Raw genomic sequence first — 25,543 nt, forward strand, 5'->3', positions numbered from 1 at the left:
TACGCGTATATCACGGACTAACATGATCCACGACTACTTCCGGTGGTTCGCGCTGCGCCCTTTTAAGATTCGTGATTGATGATGGCTCACCGTTGCTTCGACCGTGGTCGGCCGTGGTTCGTTCATCGGGTTCAGCGAGTGGAGAAGGACGGCGGTGAGTTTATAGGTGAGTGGTGGTGTGATAATGCGTGGCTAGCGCATCGCACACGGACGATCGTGATCGGTTCTCGTGATCATCGTGATTCAAACGGTCTCCGATACCGGGAGCGGTGGCTGCCCACCGGAAGTAGTCATGGCGGGCGCGGTGTTGGCGGTGTTGGTGGGGGCCGGAAGTGGCTGTAGGGCCTGCATGTCGCAGATGTGGGAATCGCGCTTCTTTAGGTCCTGGAACAAGTGGCATTTCGGATATGTATGAATTTTCTCTTCCTATCATTCTTCCCTTTCATCATTTATTCTTCATTTTTCTTACATTTCACTCTCTCTCTCTCTCTCTCTCTCTCTCTCTCTCTCTCTCTCTCATTCTTTTTCAATTCTCTCGCATTTTCTCATTCACACTTACATTTTCGCCACTTTTACTCCACCTCTCATTCAATTGGTCTAGCTTCTAATCTGTAGACCCAGACTAAGCAATTACATTATGTCTACCCTGTCCCTCTCTTCTCTCTTCTTGCTCCTCTCGTTCTCCTCGGGAAAGAAAAGTGATCATCAATGTTACAATCAAATTGAGATGTTGGTCATACGAATTTACATTGCGATTTCGAGATTCTTTGATGATCTACCTCTATTGATTGAAATGAACTGTCGCAAACTGATAATCGACTTAAAATGAGAGCAAGACGCAAGTGAATCTTCCGAGGGCGAGGGAGGTGATCGGGAAAAATTTCAGATGACTTCCGTCCCGATAAAAGAGACAGAAGAGCGAAGAGAGATTAAGAGACGAGGGTGAAGGGGACGAAACGAAAAAAGAATTATACGTGCATAAAAAGAAACATGCGACGATACGATGCGACATGTATGTACGAGCGGAAACAATCGAGAGGAAACCAGGGTGTGAAGCAAATTACGACAATACAATAAGAAGGATAATAACAACAGTAACAAGACAATAATAACAAGAATAATTTCATTCCATTATATGTAGAACATGAAGATAGAAGGAAGCAAACAGTGCACGGAATCAAACTAATGTAAGATGGGGAGTAAAGACTTTTGTACGCATAACACGTAATGCATAAGAAAATAAACCAATCAAAGTCCTTCGTTTCCTTCCTTTCCATCAAATAAAGAATTCGTGATTAATTGAATTTCTTATGCCTTATATGTTATGCTTTATGCAAAAGTCTATGCTTCCCACTTAAGACACTTTGCTGATACCAAAATGGTACGTTTACTCAGTACATAATAATATATGCACATATATTATTTAAATTAACTCAAACGCGCAATTTAAGCTACTGCAAACTAAATTATTCTCTCGAGAATAACGTAGATTTCTTCATTTATAGATTAATAATACATAGCTTGATAGGCTAATACTGTCACAAAGTTAACTATAAATTAAAAAGCTTTAAAAAGCTTTAAGAATGAATTGGCATCATTTTTGTAAACTAGCCCTTAACAATTTCAGTGTTTGCAATTGATTTTAAATGTTATATTTAAAAAATACGTGCGAGGTAGAGACTTTTATATAGGTCTCAATAAAAATAAAACATGCGATAAGTTTCTGAAATGCAGTCGTAACTTATAAGTAATGAATAATTATCATGCCTGCATATTATATTAAAATTATATTGATGAAACTGGAGTATAAAACTACTGTAATTTTTCTTTGAGCTCATCTTATACAAGAATAATCAGGGCAAAACTGTCGTATCTTTCCAGAAATTGAAACATCTGCAGGATCGATCTTATAAGATGGAAGAATTGTGAGCAAAGAATCGAAATCGTTTTTATCAGCCGCATGCGAAGTGCGTTATACATCTCACAAGCGCAGATCATAAATTGAACAACTCCTGATAATCGCAGCGTAACAATTGCAAGCAATCATTATACTTTACGTAGTTTCTAAGTCGAGTTTATAACTCGTCCTGGCTGCATGACCCTCTCGAGCATTAATCGTACGCAGAACTTTACCGCAGTAATCACAGTTAATGTGTTGCGCTTAACACTAGCACTTTCTGTGCTACGTCTTTCATGATTAATAACAGCAGATCGGTCTTATCTCAGACGTTTTAATTATACCATTAGTAATAAGGCAGTGTAGTGGTAATTACAAATCGATTTCATAATTGCTAGCATGAATGTACTGAGATAACGATCGACTAGAGCAAGGTTAAGCGGAATATAATTAATTATCGCACGATTCATTCCTGTCTTACAATATATTTTGGTTATTAAATAAAATTTCCAGAAATTCTTACAAAGAAATTGAACTATTTTTTAAATTTTACGTACATCGTGTTGCATGTAATTTTAAACAAGTTAAACAAGTTGTGTAAGATATCTAGAAACTTCAATAACGCCTGTAAAATTTTCTAGAAAATATAAGAATAAGTTTCTGCTAGGGAAATAAGTTTTTGAAAATACGATAAATGTCAAAGCAGTTTTAAAATTGTGGTAGAGATGTTTAAATCAGTGATGATCAATCTTTAAAGCTGCAATCGCAGATTTCTTTTATATAAAGAGTGACTCGCTTAAGTTAATTAGTCCTACATGTTTAAATAAATATTTATTTCTTATTGTCTTTTATTTTTAATTTGTGATAAATTAGATTTTATATACATATATGTATCAGAGAAACATAGAAGTTGTGTGACGTACTCATCGAATTAAGCTATGACGTAGACGATTGATGCTCTATATTTGATCTTACATTTTTAATATAATCCATATATTACATCTTTGTTAATAGTTCCAAAGAATACTCAAATAGAAATTTGAACCGTGCAACATATATCTATCGTCATTTCTTATTTAGATTTGTAAGCCAATTTTATACATACTTTCTTAGACAATTTTATACATATTTGCTTAAAGAAGCAAACTAAAAATGTTTGAGAACACTGCACACGTGCCAACTACCACGTGAAGATTTATGCGGCATAGATATGCAAAGGATATTTTTACATAACTATTAAATATTAAAATATCCCTCCCTATGTCTACATCCTGGAGATTTGTTAACCGCTGTCATTATTTACTGCAGTTAAAAATATGTTTGATATGAAAACGAAATTACGCGAAGTTTAATAATATTACTTAAGAAATAGATGTACGGGAGAACATACATTCATATGACGTTTTGATTTTTTACTTACTTTTAATGTATAAATTTGCTCTTGAAATATTGACATGCATTTGTGAATCACCCTTATATCAACAATTCAAGAGTTCAAAAATACTATTGGATATTTCATTGTAATTTCGATGAAATTTTTATATCAAACAATATTGAATATCAATAATAAAATAAATAAGTAAGGCTTTAAAAACAACTCGATAATAAATAAGAGTTATAAAAAATCGATGAGATTCCACGAATGTTGGTAAATTTATTACTTAAAAATTACATAAACCCAAAACTGCGTTTTAACCAACATTTTTGATTCTCCACAACTAACACAAAATCAATAAATGTCATTACAATCCCCAACAAATACTTTTAACTTATAACTAATACATATTAATACTATTATTTTATTGAATCTCGAATTAAAACATAAAGATGCACGGAATAAATTAAGACAATCTACTGTCGCAAAGATACCGATGTTCAATGTAAGATCAACAAAATGTTAGATAACAGTGATTAAACAAAAAAACCATTGTAAAAGATCAGCAGTCAATAAAAAAATGGTAACACTATTACAGACATCAATTATCAATAACACAATAAAATATGTGTAAAACATATTCAAAATATATAGATAATTAATTAATTGTAAAAACTCACGTTAATATATAGCCAACAATATTTGCGACAATCGATAAGAGATATTATAATAAAAATAATAGAATGTCGCAAAAATTAAACATGGTTAAAAAATTAAAAATGGTTGTATTACATTGTTAAAAACGTTTGATATATATAAATAAACAATAATGAAATAATAATAAAGCCAAAAAGCAAGAAAACTGTCAGGATCTCTCGCTGATAATCATTATAAAGATAGTCAAGAAAATTTAATATTGTTTATATTATGTTATAATATATTGTACTAAATTTCAAAATAATTATTCATTCATTACATTATAAAAATTCGACATTGCTCTGCTTGCTTATCGACGATTTAGACTTGCGCAAACTGCAATGCAGTAAATTCTATGTTAGTTTAGCTTAAGACGCGTTAAGGGCCAACCTTCCGCGACATATCGCAGCACGTGCGACATTAACCCCTTACAATCGCACGACTGAAAAATGTCCACAATAATGCCATTACTTTACAAGTCTAATTTCACCATTGCGAGGCTTTACGTTACGCCGCAATGCAATTATATGCACGCACGCGTAAGTGCATTAAATCGCGAAATGTCCCGAGATCGAGTGGATGTATCGAATTGACGCTTGTGCAGTAGCGTGTCCGAAAAGTAAGAGAAATACTCATCTGAACCTAAAACAATTCTAGAGAAACCTTGAATTTTCCAAAAAAATGAGGAATATAGCTAGACCAAGTAATTGAGCAGAACATAACAGCATTAATTATCTTTTTTTAATTTTCAAAACCTTGTTCCAATTTAAAAAAATTCAATCTCTTGGTCATAACATAGCATGCAAAAGAAATAAACAATTTTTCCCAATTTGGACCATGATATGCAAAAAATTTATAAAATTAAAAACAAGAGCTACGAGCCAAGCTAGATCTTAATGCTGGATTAATTACGAAAATATAAGTTTATTAACAAACGTTTCGACCCCTATTGGATCATTCTTGATGTTGAAATTAATACAATTTGAAATCAACGACTCATTTGAAAAACACTAACTTGCCAATACATATGATGATTTAGGTAAATGTAATAAAATATACATTCATCATCGTGTATGTACAATTTCGTTATGGATGGATAGTGAACATTATTTAATATGTAAACATGAAGAAATAAATGATGAATATTCGGATAAAATGTAGATTCGTTACCGCGTATGGTGATCATCAAACAACTATCTTATAAAGTGAATTTAAGAAACGCAGTTCGTCGCAACGGTTCTGAATTGCACTCTCAAACTGACAAATAAACCAACTCTAATATTATTTGTTAACTAGTAGTGCAATATCTAAGAGTAATATTTAAATAGAGAAAAATTGAGATATCTTGAGATCCAGAACTCATCTCATTAGTAAAGACAAATCTAATCTGAAAAAATTTATATATATATGTGTATATTATATTAATTTATAAGATGATAAGATATAATTGCACATATAGTGATGAATACATTCCAATTATTTACAAATTATATCTTGTCGCCTTATAAATAGGTACATTATTTACGCACTGACAATCGCGGAATCTCATATAAACATTTTATTTATATTTGATTTAGTCTTGATGACACAAAATTATTTTTATTTTAATAATTAACGTCATTTAAAAGCAATGTCATCTAGATTAATTAACTATAACTATAATTTAACTAGTAAATTATTTAATATATATAGCAATAGTACATTATATCAAATCATTTCTCCATTGAATAATTTAGTTTTAATTAAACAATGTTGTTCTAAATTATTTAATTTTTTTCTGCTCTTATTGGATTAGATAATAAATCATAGAAAAATCTTATGGGACAAAATCATCAAATTAAACTCAAAATAAATCATTATTTTCATTTGAAAAGAAAATAAGAGTATAAGAATTAAAATAAAAAAAAATTATGACAAAGCTATTTGCATCTCTCATTTCTCTCACGGCACATAAATGTTCATAGATATTCGAGGCACATTCTTCTAATAATACCCGACGAATTTATTAAAGCAGCAGAGCAGCTTGCATAGAAGTGCCCTCATTATACGTATATATATTTTTGGATACAATGCAATATAAACTGAAATTTCTATATGAAACAGCAATAAAACGCATAACCGCTTCATATGCGGAAAAAGATCAAATAAATTAATAAAAATTACTGAAACAACGCATGTCTAACTTGCGCGCGAAAGAGCAGAGAGGCGCAAGGAATATAGAAATAAAAATCGGTTTGAATTTTAATGCTCGAAAACACACAACTATAAATATATACGACGCACGAAGTGTCCTACGAAGGCTCCGAAAAAAACTTCACTATATATATTTAATATTATTATTTAACCGATTTAGTGCATAAGCTTAATTAAAAAATAATCAATAAAACTAAAAAAGAAACAAATAGAAGCAATTTTGTAATCAAACTGTAAAAATTTTGACAACTTTACGCATATATAAAAAATATGCATTGTGATTTATATTTGATATTGTAGATATTTTGAACATTCAAAATACTGATATGAGCATAATCTGCGATAAAACCAATATAATATAATTCATCCGTAATAAATTTATTACATATAAATGTAAATGTACAAAGCGTAATCGATAAACGTAATGTAAGCGTACTAAATGGAATATTCGCGTTATTTCTGGGTGTATTGCTTAATAGCACTAATGCTCTTTCTGCAACGCCAATGCTTTTTCTGCAGTGAGCGTAAAAGCAAGTATTTAAATCAGATGTTTGCAAGAGAATTAGAAGTATTAAAGCATTCATATAAAACTATATTAAGAAATTCGTATAAAACGTTAAATTCTTCAAGATTAATAGCAAATTTCTCTGTTTTGTATATTCGATTAATAGCATTATAATATTAGGTGTTGGAATTAATTCGTAGCGTTTTACAAGTGATGGGAAGTACTTTCATTAATGTATTTTTTAATGCTCATGTGAAATAAATAACATTCTTTCATTAAAAAACGCTACGAATTAATTCCAACACCTAATATATACATATGCAATATGCGTAATCAAATTATTATTTATATTTTACTTTACACAGTTTTATATTTAATTTCATATTTAATATATATAATATATTTATAATTAAAATAAAAGATAATATTTATAATTTAATATTTATCGTTTTATCGGAAAAAAGATAAAAGACCATTTGATGATTTAATTAAGTTAATTATAAGCTTTGAAAGTTTAAACAAAACTTTACGTCTTTAAACGCATTCGATTTAGACGATATACAGCCGTAAAGGCTGTTTTTACGGTTAAATTTATTCGCCATATTGATGCGCTGGTAGGTTTATGTGGAATTTAGTAGACATTTACGAGGATTCGGTTAACATGCCACGGCTGCGAACGAGCGATAGTAAATCCAGCTGAAATAAATGCGCAGCCTTTGCCTCTGATAGTCATTTTCATATAGTAACATCTAATTATATTTTGCATGAAACATCCTGATCACTGCGAATAAGAGCTAGATGATCTATTTAAATCTCGTTTTATTTGCTTTGAATTATTTGAGATAATTCACAATTATTTAGCTATCAGTTTATTATAGCACGTGTAAAGTACGTCGCAGAAACATAATAAAGAAAAAAAACGAGCGCTCAGTAAAAGATACGTTTCAGACTGTAAAATTTCAAAAGAAACGCAAGAAACTTCTATTTCAATCGTCGACGTCTTTAAATCGCCTCGAAAGACAGTCATGAAATTGCAAAAAAGAAAAGAAAGGAGAAGCAAAGGAAACTAACGGCCTATCCTACATCTATTGTATATGTTTCTTTTTATAGCCTTTTATACCTTAACTCCTGTTGTCTGAATTTTTTGCCTGTCACATTTCTGTTTAGCTAAAAAAATATGAAGAGAGAGAAATAACGTAACCAAGTTTGAATTCAGCTATCTGAGAAAATATCAATACATCGAAACTAAGACTATACACATTAATTTGTAATTTAAAAACAATATAGGAAACAGGTAACGTTATGTAAATGAATTGTTTCAGATTTTGTGCGCAATTCTGTTTATTTCTTCCATCAATTTAAAGTTAATTTTTTTTATATTAAAATGTCAAATGTAATTTTTATAATTTAAACTTAAAAAATAGGAAAAAAGAATAAAATTTATTTTTATTTAATTTAAAAAAAATATACTAATAAAATTGTAATTAAATTGATTTCAATAAAATTGATTTCAATTTAAAATATTAGGTGTAGTAAAAAGAAATCCATTATTTCTCCAATAGATGGCTTTAGTAATCTGTATCACGCGTAGACGAGATACAGATTACTAAAGCCTAATACATCAAAGAACTTATTATAAAAGCGTTTATAAACAATGATAGAATGATTTAGGAAGATGTCTTATTACTTTGAAATCACAAAATAATTAAGGTTGTCCTAGTTTTAAAAAATTGATGTACACTTTCGAGAACAAGAAGTAACAATTTAAAAAATTTAAAGAAGTGTTTGAAAAATTTCTTTGGAAGAATGTAGCAATATTTTGCGCTGTCAATGTACTTCTTCGTTTTTCGTTGCAAATTGTAAACAGGAAAATCTAATCCAAGCAGACAAATTTCATAAAAACAATGAGAAAACCAACGAAATGGATAGCGGAAAATATTCCGGAATATCTTGGAAAGAACAGCGCAATTTTTCCTTCACGACTCTTCTCGCACGAGCAATTCATGCATGTTTTGTGCTCGAAGTTTAAACAAAAGGAGAAGAGCAACAAGGGTGTTGTAGGTCAGAGGGCGCGAAACCGCAGAGATAACAGAGTGATGAGGCGTTGTAAAGCAAAAAAGTGCAAAGTCGACGCATTATAGCGTTAATGCCTGTCGTCAATTTTACCAAGATCAGATTAGCGAAATTTGACGTGCTTCAGAAGAATAGTGAAGCGCCCTAAAAATTTTGATGCTAAAATTCCATCAAAAACGAATGGTATGTTAGCTCTCAGATATTTGTTTGAATTAACTGCAACGTGTGTACTTTTTCATGTATTTTTTATCCATATATTTTATCCATTTTTTTATCATATATATTGTGTATAAAATAAAAATCTCGATTTGCGAGAATATTTTACGAGAGAAACATGTGTCTACGTTTGCTCAATATTTAAATTTTGGAGGATGTTATATACAATATATTTAATTATATGAGAGTGGTTCAAATATGAATATGAAGCTTTTTTTTGTGTAAATACAAATAAATGTGTTAATAGACGTATTTGCACTGAGTGTTAGGGTCTGCTCACGTCCTCATAGTAGTAGCCTTACAGTAGTTGTTTTTGAAGTCGTTGTTGAAATGTTCGAACAAATAGTATCGAGTGCCATTGTCAATGCGTTGATTGTAAGTTCTTAACAAATGAAAATATTACAACCATCAAAATTTTAAGTAAACTGAGTGCATATTTGGAGAAGAGACTTGCACTTTCAAAAGATTCAGACATTGTAACAACTACACTAACAACGTCGCGAGAATAATTATGAACGTGTGCAGGCACTTACACCTATGTAAATATCTATCAACGATGGTTTGTATTCAACAAAAAGATTTCGTTCATATTTGAGCGATTCATCCTCATATTATTAATAAATAAATATATATAAATATATATATTTATTTATAATATAAATAAATATTATATTTATAGTATAATTTATATGTACATAAATTGTACATATAATATCTTAATCGTCATTAATTATCTTCAGATATAAATTAACTTTATTATTACCTTAAGCACTACAAGTACATGTGTATATTTTGTATATACTATTTATTCGCCGACTCATATAGATACATGGCTAGATCTCATCGTCACATATAACTTGCTACCGAGATATTATTGTGTCTTCTGATAACTCAAACATAATTTGCTGTAACAAATTCTACTTATTTTTAATAATTATAATGTAATTATATGATTATAACACTTTTAAATTACATAAGAAAATATTTTTAAATTTAATTTAAGATTTTCTTCATATTGCTATTTGAAATTTTAATATGTAAGTTGTTTATTCATAAATCTACTTGTCTCATGTTTCTTTTGGGACAGTTAATATAACCTTATATTTTAACTATATATAAACAATTTTAGTATTTTAATTTGTATTTATTTACAGAAAATTATAATTATTAAAAACAAATAACAAATTGCACAAATAGCTAAAAAAAAATTTCTTAGAATTTCTGCTCTTCATTGGCAAGGAACAGAATGTATAAATTCGCTCCTGATCAATTTTTTTCAAATAAATGCTATCTCGTAACAAACTTTTCTAGTTTTGCGAGCATAATAAAGATTCAATGAAAGAAGACAAAAAAGAAAAAGATTAATCATCAATCAGTACATAAAAAAATTAAGCAAGCTATTTCAAAGGTCATCTAAGAAAATTACAATAATTAATTCACGTTTCCATCACATTTTTATTAAGAATATCTGTAAATTAATAATAAAGTAGTAAATGTTTTTGAACGCAAATTTAAGATCAATTTTTGTAACTTACGTAATTTATAAATTAGGAATAAAATCAATCAAATTCATTAAATAAAAATGTATCTACGTATAATATGTATATGGCATAATAATAAATTAAATATACAAATTGTCGATATATTATTTAAAAGATATAAAAAGGAATAAAAGTTTAAACATATTTATACATATATCTATAAATACGTAAATAATAAAATGTTGTTTCAATTAGCGCAGGAAAATTATCGGCTCGCAAGCATGCCCCTCAATGCATCCATCTAAAAACCTCGTCTTCCTAAAAGCAAGACAGCCATACATCCATAACAATAAGAAGCATATTGCACGCTAGTTGTAAATAGAATATATGCACAGCCCTATCAACGAATTTCCAAGAGATGCAAGAGCCTCTAAATGAGCGTAGCAAATAGAGAGGTTTTTTTTCGAGGATGAAAGCGGACACCGAGGAAACCAATCCAGAGATTGATCACTCTTAAAAGCATTATCGAGCAAAGGTTGGGATTTGCTGAGGGAATCCTGATATATTTTTCATGACAGAGAAGCGCGCGAGATCCAGACACTTGATACATCTCACATAAACTCTATTACATACACACACATACACATACATATATATTTATACACGCGCGTGTGTGTGTGTGTGTGTATACGTGTGTATGTGTGTGTATGTGTATATGATATCTCATCATCTTTATCACATTAGCATTATTGTTATTATCATAATCATCAGTTTTACAATTGTACTGCCAACATGGTTTCATTACCTTTTTCCGCACCTGTATACGGTCGCCGTATATGAGCACCACTCTGTCCTTGCTCTCGTTCGAAGTAAGTTGATAGGACAAACTCTACATGATTTTCAATCGATCGATTAGACATTAACGCCGTTATCGATCACGTTATTCATCGCCGCAAATTCGTATGTTTTTTTTTTAATCGAAGTTTTCGTCGACATCGTCGTCGTCATCGTCGTCGTCGTCGTCATCGATGGCGGTTTCATCCACCATATTCCAAAGACGTTGATGAAGATGGAAGGATGATGAGACAGCGCCAAACGATGTCAAAGGATCCAAAACGCAGCGTTATGATCGTCGTCGTGTTGTCATCGTCGTCGTCGTCGTCGTCGATGTCGTAGGGGGTCGATGATGGCACGGAAATGATGAAATAGAAGAATTTGATTGATTGACTTTGAGGATTTCGCGCGACTGTGTGTGTCTTTGCTTGTGTTGTTTGTGGGATTTTTCGGTTACTTTCTTAGGTCGCGCGAACAATTGGCGAGTCGGAAGAGTCGATTAAAGATATACGTATTATTTTCGCTCTATATATATATATATATATATATATGATATATATCTCTTATACACTGTGCTTCTCTCTCTCTCTCTCTCGCTCTCGCTCTCTCTCTTTCTCTCCCTCCCTCTCTCTCTCTCTCTCTCTCTCTCTCCCTCTCTCTCTTCTCAATTTCTCGCCCGATTACTCATACGTATATATTTGCCGCTTTCTCTGTTTCTCGTTCTCTTTCCCTTCTCTCTGTTGGAGAGAAAAATGTATTTATATACATAAATCTTTTACCTTCACTTCGGTTATTCTAAATTGCATCTGCTTTACGTCGATAGATGAGCGTGTTTCAGCTCTCGTTCGTAAAGCTCCGGATTTCTAGCGCGTTACACATATTAACTTTGTGTCGATGCATGCATCCTCTAATGCATTTCTCGACTGTAATCGCTCATGCGTTGTGCGACACGATAGAGTGTCATATTTTCATTTATTACTTGTTTATTCGCTATTTTTTTTCTCTGTTCGGTCCGGTTCAGATTTAGTGTCGTTTACAGTGCGCGAGGGGATTTTTCAAAACGAGGCCTCGACGAGGTAAGTGCCATCCATGGCGACCCCCGTCTGCCCACCCTGGGCCCCGGATACTTGGGCTCTTGTAGCCGGGATGTACTGACTGTACGCCTGCTGAAATCCACAACCACAAGCACACACTACATTGTTGCACGCTAGGTACGCCTACGCTAATGCTTTCTACGGACTTCTCCCCTAAACCTCCATCTACTCTCACGATCGATGTATATGTGTGTGTGTGGATGGATGTGATAATGAAGCTTTAATAATAAAAATCTACTGCGCCATGTTTTTTCCCACAATACTATATATTTCTTAAATTTTATTCGCACCGTGAATCTTTCGTATAAATAACTTTTGTTTAGATAAAAAGCAATTAGAGACTTTTTAATACGTTGAGCTAATATAAGTTATCGGTATCACACATAAGTCTCCGAACTGTTCATTTTAATTGTTACTTTCTGGTAAAATACAAGTATAAATATGAAAAAAATAACACAAAAAGTATGACAGTGACATAATTTGGAAACAAATTGTGGAAACATATTTCTTCAATAAAATAAATGTTTATAATATGTTAAATCAGCACGTACATCTTATTCATTTATCCCAGAATTTACATTTTAAAATGCATTATTTTTATATTGTTTGTTTACTTACTCATTATATTATTTTAACAATAAAAAATGTTAAATAACAATTTAACATATTCAAATAATATAATCACATTATGTTAAATTAACAATCGGCTATGTTAAGAACTATGTACAAAAATTTTAACAAGACACGATTTAATTCAAACAGTTTTCCACTATGTAGTAGCAAACAATTGTAAGTATATCATTGAAAATTTACTTTTACTTGAGAGGGAAAACTCTTGCTCATAAAGCATTGTTACATTTAAATAAGAATGGAGAATATTATTAGAAGCTACATCTTCTTCCATACTTATTGCAATTTCTGTTTTCTAAAAATTTCCATTATTACCAATCCCAAAAATATATAAGTTTTACTATATTATATTAATAACAATAAATCACAATGAATACATTATAAACTCATCTATATGTAGCGCGCAAGCAGTAATATTTTAATATTTCACGATTCTTTCATTTTCCTTACTTAACCTTTCGACGCGCGTAATAAAATCTGATTTAAACCATTTTCGAAGGAACATATACCGTACTACCGACCGTAAAAACCGATGGGCTTCATAGCGTTTCGACTGATCCAATAACGTCGGGAAAGCCTGCAAATTGACGAAGTGACGCGCACACCGCGCGCATCACCGACAAAAACGAATTAACTCACAAACGTCGATGCGGTACATCCCCTCAAACAGGTCAAATAATTCGAATTCGAGCCCAAATGCATGTGCACGAGCGACGATTTCGTATTCAAGCGAATCGCACGTTTTCCGCGTGAAATCAGCAAAGCGGAAAACTAATGAACCTCTGCAGACAATGTGATTTTCGGCGCAATTATTTCCTGTCAAATTGCTATCGCGATAATCGGGTATTCCAGCACGAAAGAATAAAACCACGCACGTTCACATATTTTCTTGAATTCAAGCAACTAGGTTTCATTACGAAATTCAAGATTACCTACGAAAAACAGTAAGATAGAGATTAATTAATTAATAATTATGCACATATAAATATTAATACATACATTTATACAAAATGCTCTGGAAATAAGAAAGATGCACATTTTTTGAATATATCTTGTGCTACCAACAAAACGATCAATGATAGACAAAAGACGAAGTCGAGAAATAAAGAGAGACGATCTGTACATTAATTCTTACCTTACAATAAGAAGAAATATTTTCTACAAAATATTTCACAAATATTTATGATACAAAATACACAAACAATCATTAGATGTATATACAATATACAATTGCCGTTTGCTGTATCCAAACACGATTTGAGTTAGCTCCAATCAAATAACCACGTTTGGAAAAAGCAACTACAATGCACGTTGACAATTATTTTCGAAATGCATTACATTTTGAAAATAGTTTTCAATTATGAAGTTATATGCTTCCAATAAAAAGTAACAGTAATAACTGGAAACGTGTTACAAATACAAAGAGACATTGGAAAACGTGATATTAGAAAACCGTCGCGTTAATAAAAGTCGAAGATACAATTTCGTTCGTGTTTCCAATCGTCATAGTATCAAACATAAAAAAAAAAATTTTTACGTTTTTGAAAATTTTGACGCTGCTAGTTTCGCGTCGCCTTGTTCAGATCTAACAATCGTGTGAATTTTTTATAATGATCGATTGAACGCGATACTGTCATAGTGTTTATAGCCGATCATCGTACCTGTTGGGCGCCAATTAATCAATCAATGCGAATTAACGGCAAAATCATAACTTGAATAGACGCGACGGAAAATCTTTGCAAGTTATTAACGAAGAGGAAAGCGCTCGATTTCCACATCGATTAATCATCCGGCCAACTGTAATCGACACGGCTTGACAGGATAACGAATAATACCTAATTAATCTTGCTCACTGTGACGGGATAAGATTTCAAACCGAAAAGAAGCGGTTGATATAGAGTATATACATATACACAGGTATAGTTATACATATACATAAGGCGATTATACAGAATGTCGCAAAATCTGTGTTAACTGAGCGAGAAAGTGTTGATTGGAAAGAAATAACTCGAGGCTATGTTGTAAAGTAATCATCTAAAGTCTAGCTAATATACTGCAGTGTATAGTGCGCATCGTGGAAAGAAATCTAAATTTCTAAAATTAATACGCGACAGCAAATCCGAAATATGTTTAACTAGGGAATGGAAGTAACTCGTTACTTGTACGAAATTACAGTTATAAGTTATTTTTTTGGTAACTTCACTGCGTTTTGATAACTGCGTTACTTTTTTTTTTAATAACTATAACAGTAATGTAGTTACATTTTTTTGGTAATGAATTTTACAGTTACTTTTGTCATTATTTTGCACATAATTGGACACTAGCTATTCATAGCGCTTGAAATTAAAAAGCCCTTAGACACCCGTCCGCTGTGATTGGTGATCGTCGATTTTAAAAAAGTTACAGTTTCTCAAATAACGGTAACTATAACGAGTTACTTTAAAAAAAAACAGTAATAATGATAACTTGTTACTTTTTCTGCTCAGTAATGAATAACTGTAACTTATTACTTTTAAAAAGTAACCTTCCATTCCCTGCGTTTAATCTATAGAAAATAATCGTAAAAGCGCAAAATAAAAAGAAAATTATAAAAAAAAAGTCTCCCAAAAATATTTACAATTTTGCAATACTATGCGACGATCTATATAACCATGTTATATCTGATGCGTTTAATATAATTGTAGCTAGAAATACTAGAGATAGAAATGAGCGAAACGTAACGCGCACATAAATACTATCTTTGACGTTTATGTGAAGTAATAACAATTCTGCGATTGAACATGCAATTACAGGGCCAGAAATATTTGGTACGATATATATGTACAGACTGGCGATTGTTCGCACAACAACGTAAATTCAGGGTCATAATCATACATTACGCGTTTACATGTGTTGCATATAAATTAAATGATATGTAATTAATATATTGAGGAAGAAATTCGACACGCTCGAGCGAGTATTTTTAACCGAACATATTTAACAACGCTCGATGATAATCTCCATACAGCTCCAAATAATAGGATAGATCTTAAATTAATTAATCTCGTGACAGATGTCAATCAAGGCAAAAATATCCATCAGATTTAATTATACCTCAAATTTATTATATCACATTGTACACATTATTAAAAACAATTTATATATATATATATATATATATATATATATATAATACTATTAAAAATATCATTTTCAAATTTAAAAAAGTCTGTACAGTTTATTACTTGATAATTCGCTCAAAGTTTTGAAGCAAAGAATGATATTAAATTAAAAATACTCAATCGAGCATGCTAGATTCTGTCGTCATACGGTTAACAATTAATAGTAATAGAGTCTGCCGGAGACGAAGATAAAAAAGAGACCGTGCTCGTTACTGGGTCGACGACAAATAGGATCGACGGAGCTTTTTAGAACGTACACTTAAGATTCAATTTTGTCTTGCCTGGCTGATCTGAAGTGGATGCTCCACTACAGGCTCCCGCTGTTCCTTCGGCTATGCATTATTCATAAAAGCAACTCGTGTTACATTATAGCGTGCATAATACGCTGGTTAATCTGACGCGACGTCATCGCCGACGTCCACGCGAATTCTGATGACTTTTTGAGCGGAACGGAAGTAGAAAAGTATAAATATTAATGCGCGAATCTCGTGATACGATCTATTAACTTCCGAATGTCTTCATAAAAAGTGATAGTCGCCTGCAGTGATCATGATTAATTGCATGAAGTAAAAGATCGAAAATCACGTGATAACAATATCGCGTTACCTATGTTACAACGTCACGATAAGACCGATGTTGAAGACCGGCAAATCTGCCGCGTCAAATTTTTTGTCGACTTTGAATCTCCACTTTCCGGTTTGAAGAGGTGACGATATATTTGTATACGTCGAACTTTTGCAAGGAAAGCTTAATTGAATTCCCATACCCGCAAACACAAGAAATTCTCATAAAGATTTAGGTTTATTTCAGGTAAAATTTCCCTTTCGAAGTTATATAAAAGTTCTGTATTCATGTCTTGAAAAGCCTGTCCTTATTAGAAGTGACTTTGTTTTTTATAGAAATTCCTTAAACTTCATTAATACTTTTCGACTTGATTTCTTTATGCTCTTTTATATTTTTTTAACGGATTATATTTAAATATGTAAAATTATATAAATAAGTATAAAATTTATTTCTACTTATTTATATAATATTACAAATTTTTTTACAATAAAACATCAAAAAAATAAATAATAATTGCGTAATTAATAAATACTTTCAATAGTAATAAGTATTATAACGTTTCTATGATCTCTATTTACGCCTTAGAGTGAAATGTCATTGTTTTCATCATGCAAAAGATTTTTAAAGATTCATAAAGCAATAACTTCAAAGTTTTTTGCATTTATACAAGCATAGATTTAAGCAATTGTAAATTTATTGTATATTTCAACGTAATATTCCTTAGAAAATTATAAGAATTTCTAATTTCTATTTTGTTTTAATGTAACATCATTATTATCTGAGAGGTAGAATAATTAAAGTCTTCTATATTTTCAAAATTTCTATCCTAAAATTGAACAAAATAATAATTCTAAAAATATAATTCCTAAAAATTATTGGAAAGTATTTACAATAGGGTCTTTTCCGAATTTTTAAAAATCTTGATAAAAATCTTTGTTGCGATTTTAATTTAGTAGTAATCAAGAGAGGTCGAAAAATGTATAACTTATCTAAATTTAACTATTTATTTTCAGTACAACTTTTCACATCTTCAGACATTACAAATTTATTATGGCCCTTAAAATTCGATTTCAGTTCTAAATACAACTATAGTAATTTATTATGTCTATTTCACTACATCATTATGATTTAACTTACTATCGAGTGCAACGATTTCAAGAATCTTATGAAACCTCTGAGTATAACTCTATATTTTTATTTAAAAAACGAATATTTTTGTTTAAAATAAAATTCTGCAATAGAGATATCCATACCATTCTACTAGTCTTTGCTTTAATTATACAAATTCTTTATTTTAAAAACACAAATTCTCTGCTTTAAATACAAAAATTCTTTGCTTCAAAAACGCAAAAATTATACAAAAAAATAATTTATGTTCTAAAGTAAAGAATTTGTATTTTTGAAGCAAAGAATTTGTCTCTTTAAGCAAAGATTCAATACATAAAATATGTACGTACACGTATTATATTAGTCATATTAAAACTAAATCGAACTTTTTAAGGGCCATATATACTTATAATATCAAAAAATTCGAAAAAATATACTGACAAAAATAGATAAGTTACATATTTTTCGATCTTCCCCGGTTGATTATCACTGTTAGAATCGCGCAACAAAGATTTTTATTAATATTGCAAGAAAAAAAACATTACTATTCGGAAAAAGCCCTACTATATAATATAAATATAATACATAATTATTAAATTATACCAAATTATTAACTGCAACAACTTATGGACATCTTTTTCAAATAAAGATTATAGTAGCAATGTAAACAATTTAGCTTGTAAAATTGCAACGCAAAATACAATCGGGACAAAATATAATGTGGCCTACAATAAGTATTAAAAGTTGATTTTATAGATTACAATTTAATTTATTGTCATATCGTGTAAAGTAAAACATTTTGACTTACTTAGTAAGTCTTCTCTTCTTTCAGTTATTCGCATTATATTTCTTATAATTCCATTACTATACTATACTAACATAAATTAAAAAACTAGAAACTCTAACAATTATATTCTTTACTCTGCATTTTATAAAAAATAAATGTATTCACCTAGTCATTTTGTATCTCGATATTAGTGATGTAAAATATTTCAATAAACGATTCTTCGGTCGATGTCCAGGATCTTGTTAAGTCACAATTACAAAATCAACAGTTAATTTGAAATATGCCTCACGATTCTTTTAGCACATTGATAATTCATAAATCATTTAAATTCCTCCATAGTGACTATGTTTTCAATAATAATTCGAATAATAATTGATTGTTTTATATAAATTATCTATCTTTTGTAAAATGCGCAAAGTAAAGAATATCGTTGTTGGAATATAATTGCTTCTAATTAGAATTTTTGTTAGTATGGTATAATAACGGAATAAACAAGTATCTGAAGAAGACTAAATCAGTCAAAACATTTTACTTTGTACACGGTATGACAATAAATTGAGCTGTAAATCAATTTTTAATTTTTAATTTTCGTTATAGATCACGATCCTGATTATACTTTATATTATAATAATAATCCCATACACACAGCACACTTCATTCCAGAGATCTTCCTGGGAACGTTCTTATGATGTTGGGACGTTCTCAAGATGTCTTTCAAAACGTCCTTTGGATCTGTGCTATATAGAGTATGTAGGATATGATATATCGAGATATGATTCTATGATTTATGAACTCACACATAATTTTCTTATATATAGCGCCTTATGTCGCACGTATAACAGCAATTTGCGTTGCAAAATACTCATGTAAAGACACGAGGCCACGTCTTTCAAATCTCACACTCCTTCGTTATGTATACTCATATGCTAAATAATGCTTATCACGTTTAAATTCGTCAAAGCGCAATGATTAATTTTTAAACTGTAGCTTTTAATTCTAAAACCATCAAATTATGCAGATTTCTAGAAATCGAAGCTTCACGCAAATTGGAATACCTAATATATAATAGAACGTATTTCGTTGCTAAGCATTTGTTATTGTCTGTAATCATAAAGAGCAATGTAAAGGCCGGAATTACTAAATCGATATTTTACGTCGTGCGACGGAGAATTGCTCATAGCGGACAGTCAAGACATAATGCGGTTGCTTATTGTTACTGTTAATAGACTCGGATGCGGTTAATTATCAATCTGATTGCTGTCAGCCTTAATTAATCGACAGTCTCTAAGTATATGAGAATAGTAGAAGCTTGAACGCACTCGTGCACAGATAATATCCAATATTGTATTAATTTCGTAAGAAAATATTGCTGACACAGACTGATATTATGCGTATTTTACTTCAATTAATTAGAAAGAAAGGCATATTTTATTACATATATAATGAACATAAAAAATATAATTACTGATATTTTAATAATTCAAAAAGTTGTAAATATAAAAATATGTCAAGTGTCCATTTTGATCAGACGATTTTATATCACGACGGATTTCTTCGGAAAATTGATATTGATTAGAAGAAAAATAAAGTGCAAAAATGAAGCGACAGATAATAGAGAAAAGCTCAAGTAAAACGGAACTTGATGAATCCGCGAGTTAGTACGGTCACTATCGTCCTCTTTATGTATTCTTCATCCCCGTTATTTCTTTCATCTCACTCTTTTCACCCCCGTATATACACAGAAGATCAACAAAAGCGTTTTCCTAACAAGGGCGGATGATCGAAATGTTTTATTTTAATTGAAACGCTATCACAGGCAATCCGAACGAAAGAAAACAGCTATCATCCGGCTGATTTTAACGGATGAATTATTCACGTGCCGCGCTCACGTGATGGAAACTATCTTCAGAATCTCTTGAACTTTTTACGAGCAATTAAATTGACGGTACTTGACGGAACGGCGAACGTCTCGCTGCTTAATTAATGTGAAAAAACGAAAACATCTTTGGCCAGTAAATCTTGATCTCTAATTTCGATTCTTCCTGTAAATTTAATTTAATCTAGTTTCTCTTTGATATAATATTTAGATTTTTCAGTAATAAATACAATTTTTAAAAGATTTTTCTTAACTTTAAGTTTTCTATCATCATAAAAATTGAACGAGTTATAAGAATATCAAGTGCGCCATTCATTAAAGTAATGCACATATAAAACTGAGGAAATAAATCTCCTACATTTCTTTACAGATTCACAGATTATCATATAAAATTATGCAATATTATTTATATTAAATATCCAATAGAAAAAAAATAAATAAATAAAGAAACTAATATTTTTTGTAATCACTGATGACCTTGTTAGACGCTATGACCAAATTCAGTCAAATTAAGATCTCATTTTGCAACTCTTAATAACAATGTCTGTATATTGTAATTGCGCAGTTTTTTTATCATATATAATACAACGACAATATATATCGATACTATCATTAAGAGTCATAAAATAAGAGCCTGAGCCATTTGCTACAAAATCCATCACGCAGCCATAACAAACTTTAAAACCTTGTAACTCCAACCTTTTTAGACTAATTAATACTTGAATAACATATATTATTTTTACAATATTTTTACGCTCTATATCTTAATCAAAAAATCTCAAATTTTCCAAAATCCGCATAATACTTATCCGAATCTTTCGTTATAAATTAGAACGCAATATTAATTAATTGGACTATTCTCCGTCCGCCGACGCTATTACTCATAAAGCAATTTCCTTAACATCGAAACTAGTCGCCGTGATATTGAATTGTTATCGCTGACATTACTGCAATTAAAATTAATTTGTCGATCAGGCTTGTGTACACGTGCGCTTCTGACACGATGTGCATTCGCAATGCATGTATTTCTGCTGTATACGTGGTTACGTGCGGGTTGTACCAACCGATCGATCATCGTTTTGCAACGTGGGTATGCCACTTGCCATTCAACGTATATAAACTGCATGCCGCGTACAGATATGCAAGCCGCATGCAACTTGTATGCAGCCTGCGATTGCAAACTGTATAAATAATCGCGATCGTATCAATTTCGCCGAGGTATCGAGTGCGAATAAATCTGTTGAACGCTTAAAATGTTGCTCGCCAACGTTTGAATTGCTCATTTCTGTTTGGACTATGCATTGCCATTGAAAATTGAAAAATCATAAACCTATGTAAGCAAGCGCGTAATATAATCGATACTGATGAAGAAAGATATAAAAAGACAAAAAAATTATAATATGTATAATACGTCATATATAACATCATACATATATAACGTCAACACTCTGATTATCGATGAACTGACAAGTCTGTTTCGTTAAGTTTCACGTGCCTCTTGGTATGCATACGTTATTATCTTTGCATAATTTAATCTCTAATTATACACGTCGCGCATTGCGTGATACATTTGAGATTATAAATATATTATTTCCATAATAAAAGCATAACTGAGGAAAATGATTCCTCTGCACAAAATAGCGCATTAAAGTGCATCTCATTTCCTAAGTTAATACTAAAATCTTCTGACTGATTCTTCTGATAGTTGTTCCACTTTTCCTTTAATTTAACAAGAAATTATCTTTATAAAATATGTTAAATAAGTCAATACATGACGGAAGGAGTGTGAATTCTGAAATGTATGTAATGTAAGTAATGTATATAATATGCATCTAAATCCAATTAATTACTCATATTAATTGTATAAAATTTTAAATTTTAAATTTTATTATAATAAGCTAATGATTTAGTATTTGTTAATATGCAAATTCTTAATTTTAATATATTAGTATATTAACTTATTGCTTTTTCGTTTATCAATCTTGACTCGCAAGACAATGCAGATTTATTAAGTTGAAAAATTGGTTCTTCTCTCTCAAAGGCACTATATATACAATATATATACAATATATATATTTTATAACGGATTAATTTTCCCATAGATGATTATATCGCAATGATAGTTGCGATGTAAATGCTGCTTTATGGAAGAACATATAGCGACAATCGAACCGACTTCTCTGTCTTATGCGCTACATATCACGTGGCATAACTCTAAGGTCAGGGTTGTTGTATCAACTTGTCGATAATTGTGCAAGGATGACCACACGCGGTTATATACAGTGACTTGTAAAAACTCGGGCAAACTCGCGTATATAGACAGCGATTTTCTTGTCAAACGTTTATTTTTGGCTCACTACCCGACTAACATTTTCCACTATTTTTTTCATACTAATAATTGCCCATCGTAATTAACGGTATCGATTCTTATCCCTTTCCCCAACGTGTCTGTGACATGGTATTTTATTAATTTTCAAAAAATAATGATTGTTACGATAGCACTTTTCATTGTTCTACTGTTCTTTTAAAAATAACAAAATATTCTGCATTTTCAGTATCAAAAAATCAAAAATAAAGAAATGCCATGCTGTAACTTCACGTTAATTATCGGATCGATACGTTTTCGTGGAGTTCGAATATTCTAACCTGTATAAAAATTATTAATTGTTGGAATTTTGTCCTGAAATATCATATAATAATCAATCTAGCTTTAAAAAAAACGGGAACTTGACAGATGCGGTAATTTTCGATGGCATCTGGTACTTTAGAGGAAGTTATGTCGTTCTGAAACGTGAAATTAGCATTTCTTTATTTTTGATTTTTTGATATTAAAAATGCAGAACATTTTGTTATTTTTAAAAGAACAGTAGACTAATAGAAAGTGCTACCGAAACAATTATTATTTTTTGAAAATTATTAAAAAGTTGTGCTAATTTCACAGACACTTCTCTATAGTATACTCTATACTACTCACTTCTCTATACTACTCAATAAATAACTTTTATATATTATCCCTCTCTTGCACTATACAACATGATAATTAATAATCGTTTATTTTAAATATTTATAAAAAAGAAATAAAAATATTAATCTCTTTCTCTTTGTATAAAAATTAAATAATGCTATTAATAAAAATCAAATTATATTAATATTATAAATTGCGCGCACGCGCACGAGAATGTATTTAAAATACATCATAATTTTTATGTCTTGCATTAATAAAAAAAAACCTCTTGCAAAATATAAATATCACGTATTTTATTTCATATAAAATCTACACGTATTATGAACGTAATACGTGTTGTGTATTACTGCAAGATATACAAAATAACAAATTCACTTTCTTTCATTTTGCACTTTATATTCGAAGAAAACTTTTATGAAATATTTATCAAAGCTGCATTTTCACGTTTTGTCTGTAACGAGTATTAAAACATTTTCATACTAATTTCAGTTCTAATTGAAGTCTTCATATAAAACATGCGATATTTATATTTGTTTTTAAAAAAGTCGTATGAGGAATATATGAAGGAATTTACTAAAAAAAATCTCAGTTTCTTTATTTCCTTGATTCTGCTGATTTGATTTCATTATGTCACGCTTAGGCCGCAATACGTGGGAAAAAAATAATCACATTATCGAAAATAACATACCGTTTCTGGAATGTGGCAAGTATTTTGTAGCTAACTAAAATACAAAGTCAAGGGCTGATCGAAAGCTTCGCATGAATATTATTAATACAATTTGCATATTAATTTTAACGTAATATAAAATCTCATATCACAAAAGAAGAATTCTTAAAATAGTGAAATACGAGATTTAAAAAAAAAAATTGTAAAAAATAGAAATACCAATAATAAACTTCTTAAATATGTGACAAAAATTCAAATAAAGATGTATATATTCAGGAAATCATAACACATCTTAGTTTTATTTCCTCCTGACAATCACACGCTGGCTCGCGATCAACTCTTAATCGTAAAATCTCGATTGCATGACGAATGAATGACGTCGACACGGATCTCAACATAGAAAAATAAACGAATAAAGGATGTGCGACCATATTTCCCCGTAAATCGATCATAACAGGAAAACTATACCAGACTGGCGTGCGTCACACAAATTGGGAAATAATCGGAAATCTATTCGATGTCAAAAGATATCCGTATGATATCCGATTAATCAATAACATCGCAAAGAAATTTCTCACAATAAGATAATAATAATAATCCATACGGTTAACTTGAAGAAATAATAAAAATGAATTTTATAGAATTTTAATTAATAACAACTGCTTTCATTCTAGCAATCTGTTAATATTTTATATTAAAAAAATATCAAAACGATATTGTTGTCGAGACTATTAGTAGAATTGGCAAAAAATTTTTAATTTGTTCTATAGAATAAGACAATAATCATCAGATAATAAAAAGAAGAAAAGTTCTTCCAATTAGATGATATTGTAATTTTAAACTTACAGATTGCCATTTTTCTGCAAAAAAAGATTATGAATTATGAGAGAAATTAAAGTCGTATGAAAGTGAAACATTGAAATTGAAATTTTGTTTAATTTTTAACGCAAGCCAGTCTTCGACGATTCAATGAAACGACTTGCGCTAATGGATGATTATTTATATATACATCTCGCACCGGGCGAGCTCCTACATTGTTATCGGTTGCGTTATCGCTGTCGATCGATAATTAATCGTAATAATTCGAACGCTTTTTCGTTATTATCGAGTTCTCTTACCAACAAGGAAAGAGTTCGTTCATCTTACAGCTAGTTTTGGGCAGAAAATCTCACACATATTGATCAACCTTTTGCCACCTCTGGAAGATTTTAATCTTGAAACTTCGTTCCTTTATTTATGACAAATATCGCCACGTTAGTCAGGAAAAGTTTCGGAATTTTATATACAATTTTCCGCCACTTTCGGAATAAGCTAAATATCTCAGCAATAATTACGTCGTTGCTGAGATATCGTTCATGGATCGCCAATTCACGACTTTCAGCTTTAATAGCGATTACTAGCGTCACGTAGATTGTAGATCGA

The 25,543-nt window shown here is 30.7% G+C and overlaps 1 protein-coding gene across 10 annotated transcripts in view; it reads right to left on the reverse strand.

The window, feature by feature from the left end:
- The window catches only part of Shal (potassium voltage-gated channel protein Shal), a 120,428-nt gene that overhangs the window by 20,012 nt on the left and 74,873 nt on the right, over positions 1-25,543 (reverse strand). For 3 of the 10 annotated variants that reach the window (XM_087405767.1, XM_087405766.1, XM_011068753.2), the window contains exons 5-6: positions 16,437-16,487; positions 91-384 (exon numbers count right to left, since the gene is read on the reverse strand). The exons of 2 other annotated variants lie outside the window; for them this stretch is intronic. In XM_087405767.1, coding sequence (XP_087261893.1) covers positions 244-384; positions 16,437-16,487 — 192 coding nt within the window. In that variant the 3' untranslated portion in view covers positions 91-243. Of the gene's footprint in view, positions 1-90; positions 385-11,241; positions 11,326-11,715; positions 12,437-16,436; positions 16,488-25,543 lie in introns of those variants that run through there. 5 more of the 10 variants (XM_087405769.1, XM_087405768.1, XM_087405770.1 and 2 more) reach the window with 4 other exon arrangements.

This window comes from Acromyrmex echinatior, chromosome 4, assembly GCF_024713525.1.
Source record: "Acromyrmex echinatior isolate Ae372 chromosome 4, ASM2471352v2, whole genome shotgun sequence".
NCBI lineage: Eukaryota > Metazoa > Arthropoda > Insecta > Hymenoptera > Formicidae > Acromyrmex > Acromyrmex echinatior.